The sequence below is a fragment of the Chenopodium quinoa genome, unplaced genomic scaffold, assembly GCF_001683475.1.
Source record: "Chenopodium quinoa cultivar QQ74 unplaced genomic scaffold, ASM168347v1, whole genome shotgun sequence".
Lineage (NCBI taxonomy): Eukaryota > Viridiplantae > Streptophyta > Magnoliopsida > Caryophyllales > Amaranthaceae > Chenopodium > Chenopodium quinoa.
The window spans coordinates 2,660,868-2,669,746 of record NW_018743331.1 but is presented as its reverse complement, the minus strand read 5'-3'; the positions used below and the strand labels follow the sequence as shown (position 1 = coordinate 2,669,746).

General features: G+C 37.6%; 1 protein-coding gene across 1 annotated transcript; it reads right to left on the bottom strand.

Moving 5' to 3' along the window:
- Positions 1–1,182: 1,182 nt before the first annotated feature.
- Positions 1,183–7,254, bottom strand: LOC110737749 (eukaryotic translation initiation factor 3 subunit D-like). Its single transcript, XM_021918090.1, has 2 exons — positions 5,392–7,254; positions 1,183–1,601 (listed from the first exon to the last, which is right to left on the bottom strand). Exon 1 carries the CDS (start codon positions 7,116–7,118, stop codon positions 5,397–5,399), a length of 1,722 nt encoding a protein of 573 aa, XP_021773782.1. The 5' UTR covers positions 7,119–7,254; the 3' UTR covers positions 1,183–1,601; positions 5,392–5,396.
- Between the last annotated feature and the right edge of the window lie 1,625 nt (positions 7,255–8,879).

The window sequence follows — 8,879 nt, the reverse complement described above, 5'->3', positions numbered from 1 at the left end:
TGATTTCACTATTCAGATAAACTTTTTCATCTTCATCAGCATTATCAGGAATAACAGGTGTAGGAACAGTCAATGCGGAATGAACCTTTTTAACAATCAAGAAAAATTGCATTTTCAGTTTCCACCTTTTAAAGTGAGCACCTTCAAAACGGAAGGGTTTGTTAAGGTCGTTGAACATAGTCATTTCTTCGGTAGACATAATATTGACGAAGGCAAAAAATAAATGTTCTAAAATTGTTGGAAACGAAACTGCAGGAACAAAAATAATAAGAACATTGTTACCAGGAATAAGGCTGAGTCACGGACTGTGTCGCTCTCTTTAGAACATTCATGATACTGCCTTTAATTTGTGCAAGCAGATCGAACCTTCACCGAATGTCCCCAAGGATAAAACAGCCTCTCGAAATATAGTGTACCAATGGATTTGCACAGAACCATCGGGAAAACTAAACACCACAAAGTATTAGAAAAACTGCTCGAATTTTTTAAGGGGGAGAAAGATTAGAATGGTTTTCTGTGTATTTTAAAAAGCTTGACACGGTCTCCTTTTATAGCCAAAGGCGGAAAACAGTTTTAAAGACCATAATAGCATAACGGCAGATTAAGTGCTAATTATGCCTAAAAAACAGTAGAAAATGGTCACAAAATCAATTTTTTAATAACAGTCCAAATTGATTAACGTAGATAAAGGGAATTAAATCAGTTAAAATGGAACAGAATCAATTAAAACAGTCAGCAACCTTAACGTTATCCCACCGTTAGTAAATTCCGTTAATAGAGCCCACTCTCTACTTCTTAATATTTTTTATCGATTTGCGTGTTGAATAATGTTCCGTTAAAGGTTTTGGGCTCCATTTTGGCCCTTATGGGTCCAAATTGAGCTCAGATTTGGCAAAAAAAAAACGTAAATGCCTCATCTTACATATTAAAACGTAAACATGTAAATCGAGACATTTCTTAACATGCAAAACGAGGCATTTACGGGGGCTTTTTCTTTTCCAACTCTGAGCTCGATTTAGACCCATAAGGGCCAAAATAACCCCCAAAACCATTAACGGAATATTTTCCAATACGCAAATTCATAAAATAACTCTGAGCTCGATTTGGACCCATAAGGGCCAAAATAGCACCAAAACCTTTAACGAAATATTTTCCAATACGCAAAATATATATATATATATATAACGGCGGAACAACGACAAGGTTACTATATGAATACTAAATGTACTTGCGGCCACAACGTAGAAAAGTGAAATTAAGAGGGTTAGTGTGTAGAAAAGCCCTTAGAATTTCATGTGAACTTTCACTTACTATGTTAACCAAATGACCCCTTAGAATTCCTCGGCAGGAAGCAACTAAAAAATTTCAAATCACTAAAGCGCTTGAAAGATTAACAACAAAAAAGGCAATGAAATTTAGAGAATTTCCTAAAAGGAAATAAACGAACAAAACACCAGCTGCAATAAAATTACTCCATAGCTAAAAAGTTGACCAAAATCCCAGCTAAACTGAAGCGCCAAAAAGGGACAAAAGTGAGCATATGAGCATCCTAAAAATGATACTGCAGGAGAGGAGGAAGTAAAACAAGCATAAGAAGGAACCTGAAAAAGAGAGGGACAAGAAGAGAGTCAGCAGAAATAAAAATCATAACAAAAGAAAACAGGAAGAATGATACTTGAAAATCAGCGACAACCACAAAGAGAAATACAGGAAGAGAGCCCAAACAGACGAAGGACATACAAAACATTGTTCAGATGAAAGATCAGCCAACCTTTGCTCAGAGCATCCCACAATACCCATCATATACAAACAGGCGATTAATGAGTTTACTCACCAAGCAAAAGCTTAGAAAAACTCAATGACATTGAGATAGAAGTCAACTGTCAAGGGACTCAAAAACCAAAGAACCATTAAAATAGAGAAATTCAGCTAAACACAGGCCAACCGATCATAACGCAGCAGGGAAAGGGGACTATGGGAGCATCATAGCAATACAAAGTAACTAAGTGAAGATTAAAAAGATAATGTAATTTCATAAGAGAATGAAGTAGTGCAAACATAAAAAATATAAATAAATAAAAGAAAAGAAAAATGAATAACAAACAAACAATAACAGAAGAGGAGAAGAACATGATGACACATGGAGGCTGAAAAAAAGCGATCTCAGAAACAATACCAAACATACCAAATGCAACAAGATGTATTTGAAGAATAATCTCTATTATATTCAAAGATTAGAAGCCTTATATAGGCTAGTTTCATATTCAAGATGAAAACAACTTGAGTAAACAACATTATCAAGAGGTGAATGGGCACATAAAAAGATATCTAATATGCTATAGCAAAGTATCCACCAAAACTTTGATAAGACACTCAGCATCATGAAGTCAAAGAAATAAAAAGATGAAATAACAAGCCAAGCTTTCTATTAATACAACAATTAAAAACCCTTCCTGCTAGGTAAAAAATCAGGAGACCATGTAGCTAAAAAATATTAATGGGCAAAGGAGCATGAGCATATAAATTACGGATTAAACAACAAAAAAACGTACAGAGAAGTATAACAATTTATATGATAATGTACAAAATTCAACAAAATATGAAGACAACAAATTCATAAGAAGAAAAATAATCCGACATAATTTCACATTGAGATACAATAACAATACAGTAAAAAAATTACATATATATATATATATATATATATATATATACATGTATTCAGGAAGAACTGAAGAATATAGTAACCAAAAAGAGGAGACATAAGAGTAGAGAGCTCCCTGAATGTCAAATGATGATCCAGCCATAACCCCCAATCCCCATCCATCAGAAATATGCAATAACCCTATGCTCTTTAGTAGACATGAACCAATTACTATATAAAAGTGCCCAATTGAAGAATAGCATGAATAGCCAACAAACCCTATCAGGTGACATGGATCCCCAATTGAGAGCAAGAACCCTTAAATCCCCAAAATGGAAATTGGGGGAAAATAATTTCAAATCCCCATAAAATGAATAGGGAAAATTACTCCCAGCAGAAGACAAATTAAAGCAGGAGAAATAAAAGAGGATCAGGCAACATGGATCAAGATCATCGCGGTCAAAGAAAAGGAAAAAAAATTTGAGGAGAGCAAATTGAAATAGGCGATGACTCATAGGGAAGTCTTGGGATTTCGTTTGAAGAGAATAGATACCAATATTTTGGGATCTGAGAAAAAAATTGGCATGAAAAAGTTGTGGGTATGAAATCAAGAAACATACCCAACTTATACAGAGGAAAAAACCCAAACAGAGGGAGAATTCATTGAGATTATGACTATCAAATTATTAATTGCGACCGTTGTGTATTTGTGTTTAAACAGTGATTATTCACTTGAAAATTTGAGTCATGGAAGGTGGCTTGAGGAAGGAAAAGAAGGTCAAGTAGAATATCTAGGTTTTCAGAAGATCCGACTTTTCCAGAGTTACTCTTCATTCTCTCCCTAGAGATGGGCCATCGCTTTGACTAAATATACATGTTCATTAGCAGAATCATGCTACTAAAGCTTCAGTCCAACTCTATAGTTTAGTAAGCTATTCAAAAAAAGACACAAAGGTAACTAATAACTTATGATAAAGATTATGAAAAGTTGAAGGTGACACACCAGCAACAAAAATCAATTCCTAGCTCCACCAAGAATCATCCTATTTTCGATTACCTCTTTCGACAACCTCTCATCAAGAATCACACCAACTCCATTCCTAGCTCCATCATTCCTAGTCATGTGGCTCGTTCCCTGTCTAACGTACCACACCTTATACCCCAAAACCAATCCTTGAGCTCCTTCTCATGTCCACCTTGTCTCTTGGAGGCACATGATGTTTACACGTCTTCTCTTCATCACTTCAACCGCTTCTACCGATTTCCCCGTAAGAGACCCCACATTCCAAGAAACAATCCGCACACTGAGTCCTTCCGCACACGCTCCCTCATACCACGCTCCCTCAAACAACGCTCCCTCATGCCCCCAACTGCAAGCCCTTGATCAGTTGACACCACACTCACGCAATGTGGCGCGTCGCTTCTGGGCGACGACCTAGCAACCCTTGCATACTTATCATTACACCCGATTCTGAGAAGTGCAGCGCGTTGCTGAGTAGGGAATGCCCCCACGAAAAATATCATTTTGGCTCATGTCATGGGATGTGACAAAGTTTTACACTTATGCAGTGGAAAAAACCCAACTTATGCACTAGAAAAATCCAAACAGAGGGAGAATTCATTCAGATTATGGCTATATCAAGGAAGGAGAATCGAGAAGAAAGAATGCAGCAAGAAGTAAGCATGAATAGGAGCCACGGTAACAACAACACTCATAACAGCAGAAAACTACCCTAAGCCTGCTGTTATGCTCACTTATTCAAGAAGGATAAGGGCAACGAAGTACTTCAGCAACAGAATTAGTAACAATTTTGGGGGAGAGGTAATAGTGGTAATTTTCAGTTAGATAAAGCCTTGAGTGTAATAAAAGGGGGGAATGAATGGAATAAGAGGGATCATTGCGAAAAGTAATCAGTAAGCTCTAATTGAAAAAATGCCATCTACTTAAGTAAAAGTCTAGACTGTAATTGATGCATTTCGCCTTGATTTCCATCAACACAGTCATATCCTCTGCTTGTCCTATTACACCTTCTAAATTTGTTTACTAATCTCTTCTCTAATCCTTCCTTCTCATTTTGTGAGAGTGGATATTAGCTAAGCATCGATCAGCTTGATTCTTAGAAATAACACATAAAAACTTGCAAATTGTAGAGTGTTTACCAGATAAATTAATAATAAATTTCTCAAAACTCAAAAGAGTATTTTTAGCTATCCCTTGAGTACTTTTAATCCATCTTTGGTAAAGGTAATCTGTGCACATCAGTATAACGTTTCAAAAAAACATAAAAAAATTATGTATGGACTAAACATATTTGAGCCACGGAAGGTGGCTTGAGGAAAGAGAAGATGGTCAAGAAGAATATTCTAGGTTTTCAGGAGGTCGATTTTTCCAGAGTGACTATCTCTTCATTTCTCTCTCAAGATGGGTCATCGCTCTGGCTAAATATACATGTTCATTACCGGAATCAGGCTGCTAAAGCTTCAGTCCAAACTCTATAGGTTTGTGAGCTATTCAAAACATGACAAAAAGGTAACCAAGAACTTATGATAAAGAGTATGAGAAGTTGAAGTTGATAGACCAGCTAGATAAATAAGCTAAATATAGCATCATGAGTATAAATTAGTCTTACAAAGTATGCAAATAACTAGAACAAACATGGAGCAACATAATAACAATCTCAAGAACACACATTACATAATAAAAAAACATGGAACAACACGATACAAAGCTAGATAGAATCCCATACCCTTCTTAAGGAATTGCAGTAATCTCCTTGTCCTCCACATCAGTGGCAGCCACACTAATCTCAGAAGAAAGACCATTAGCAGCATCTTCAGCAGGAGGCTGAGCTTGCTCCTCCTCGGGCAATGGCTCCTCAACATAATCATTCTCGAAAGCATCAGCAGGCACCTCGTAAATCCTAACCTGGGGCTTGGAAGGATCCTTAACAAGCACATACTTGCCCTCATTCAGCTTCATACACAAATCAACAATACTCTTAACAATTCCCCACATATTAGCCATGTTCAAATTAATCTGAGACGCGAAATCCCTAGGCTTATACCCAACAACACCGAGAATGACATGGTTAAAATGATCCCTAGGATGAACCCTCGAAACGTACCCCAACTTCATCATATCAGCGCCACCCAAAAGCGCCTGAGCAGTCCACTTAGCCATCTTATTAGAATTATTCTTCAACTCAGTAGCCAAAACAGCACCTCTTTGAGTCTCCAATTTCTGCCTCCAATCAACCCCAGAATACTTAGGATCAAACTCATTCAAAGCATTTAGTGTTAAAAACTGCCTCTGATTATTACTCTCAAGCACACTCTGTAACTCACACCTAGCAACCAAATACATATCACTATCAAGCTTCCACCTCCTATACCTATACCCAGCAGAAGCAACCTCTTCTCCTTCATTCGCAAATGGGTTCGGCTCCTCGAAGCTCACCTTCTTCCCCTCCTTAACCAAAACCTGCTGAGAGAAATTCTGGTTAATGTAAGCAGCTTCAACACTCAATGAATGAGCAGAATTAATATCATCTTTTGACTCCGGTAACGGCTCCTGAGAAGTCTCATGAACAGATAATAAATCCAACTGAGACCCATCTCTCTTATCAAAGAAAAGCTTATTCCCAACCCTCTGAATAACAATGTCCCAACTGTAAACACTTCTCGGCGAACACATCAAAGTCGAGAGTATAGCATCAGTAGCGAATACAGTAGCCTTATCCTCATTAGCCAACCTCCGAATCACAGGATCATCAGTGGTGGTAACCTTGAAGAAGTTCCGATTCTTAAACCTCTCCAACCTCCGCTCGTTCTTTGGGGTAAGGCGATCATATGTTTTATCATACGAATCCAGAGACCCGCAGAACAGAAGATCTTCAGGGTCAGGAACAGCGAAGGATAGCTTGGAGAAGGTGGAAAAAGGGATCTGCTCAAGCATATTCCACTCAGGCTGGATTTCAACGGAAGATTTGAAGACTGCGGCTTCGCGGCGTTGATGCTGACCACCGCCAATGCGATGGTTGTTGTGGTAAAGGCGGTCGCGGCGAGCGCGGTCTTTCTCGGCTTCGCGCTTGCGAGCTTCGACCTCTTCGTCGCGGCGTTGCGGGAGATGGCGAGATGGGTTGTTGTGGTGGTGGTGAAAGCGCCATTTAGGGCCGAATTTGGGGCGAGGTGGGGGTTTACCGTCGACGAGGCGGAAGGAGGAGTCGTCATCGGCGGTGGCGGCGAAGGAGTCGTCGCCGGAGAAGTCGAAGACGGAGTCGTTGGGGTTGTTGTTGTTGCGACGGTTGGAGGGGTTGTTGAGGTTGCGAGTCCAATCGGCGATTCGGCCGAGTTTGTCGGAGCGAGAAAAGGGGGCGAAGGGGACGTTGCTGGGGACGGTGGTTGCGGTGGTGGTGGTTTCGGGTGGGCCCCAACCGTCTGGGTTGAAAGGGACGAAGCCGACTTCGAAAACCATTGTTGTTGCTGCTGCTGTTGATGTAAGGGAGATAGAGAGGGAGAGAGTGGAGAGGAGAGTGAAGAGACGACTGAAAGAGGGATAAAAAGAGGAAAGGGAAACACCCTAGAGACTTTTGAGAGTCCGAGTCCGAGTCTCACTGAGTCTGGGTCTGAATTCGAGTTTGAGTTTGAGTCTGGGTCTGAGTCGTGACACTCAATAGGATAACATCGCTTGTTAATTCACCTTAATTTCTTTATTTTTAATTGTAGGGTATTTTAAAACATAAATTTCTTTATTTTTAATTGTAGGGTATTTTAAAACATATCATGTATTGCTTCAAAAAAAAATAAAACATATCATGTAAATCTTGTTAAGTTTGTTTCAATTTTTAGTTTTTATAAACATATAATTTTTAGAACTTTCTGTACACAAATTTTTAAGAAAATGTTTTCAAAATAAAAAAATTTAAGAAAATCAGGGTGCAATGAATATTGTGTCTCTACTTCATTGTAAAGTTGTCATAAAAAGATGAAAAGTTATTCCAAAATTAATAAAACTTACCCTAATATGAATGACAATTACCATGAATTAAATAAAAATAAACCATTCTTCTAGTCTTACTGTGTATGTTGTAACTTAATATAGTAACTTCTCCAAAACATTCCATTTAGACATTTCATCAGTATTATGAATGACATGAGCATCTAGAATGACCACTTGTCAAGCTGAGCTATCGATTTTATTTTTCCTCAAATTTGATTGTGATGCTATTGTTCCATTGACACCGCCATTCATATTTGGAATCCCTAGGGCTCGATTTAAGGCAACCATATTTTCATGAACCTCCATTGGAATCAGCCCTTAACACTGGGATGAATAAGAGGAGATCTAATAAGACCATTATGAATGTCTAAAGTACTTAATGAATTAAGAGTTGTCCATTTACCTGGCAGTGTTTCATTAGTGCTTAATTCCGAGGGTTTAATGTATACGAAGAGGATCCTACAATCACCCACTAAAGTTTTATTAGGTGTTGATTTCTTCTTCTTAGCCATTTATGATGTATAGCGCATGTTAGTGTAATATCAGCCCACTTTCACTTATCCTTGTTTGTTTAGCCCGAAACCTTTCACTGACTTTAAGGTCCAATTTATTTGGTCAATTGGGGTCAAAGTAAAGAAAAAGTCAATGAAAGTCAAAATTTTGATTATTGGGTGTAACAATAGCCATCCACTGAAACATATAAATCATGTTTATCTTGTATATTCATTAGTGCTAAATCCTGCAACTAAGTCAAATTATATACTGGTCTGATTTTTAATGTAAATTTTACAATTTAACATACTTTAAATCAAGTCCTTGCCCCCAAAATTCCATTTTAAAGATTCAAGCATTTAAATTAAAGACAAATTACATTAAACAAGCTACTGATTATCATTTTCCTTGGAAAAATTATGAAAAAATAAATCAACTTTAGCAAACCGCTATGCGCAAAATTAAACCACACAGCAAACAATAATTATAACTTAAATTCAGCTTATATATTCCAATCTCTTAACCAAAATATTATACTTCCTACAATCTATTACTAGAAGCAAAGCCAATTCTTCATCTTACTAACAAAGACCATTCAAGATACACATAATAATTGGCTTTGACAACTTCTACCTATTTACTTTGAAAGCCTAAAATATTACAACCATAACCAATATTTAAATAAAACAAACTACAACTATAGCACATTCTAAATGATCCTGTCAAAGTTCCTCAGACTCCGGT

Coding starts and splice junctions, on each gene's coding strand:
- LOC110737749 (XM_021918090.1), bottom strand. CDS start 7,118: ATGGTTTTCGAAGTCGGCTTCGTCCCTTTCAACCCAGACGGTTGGGGC.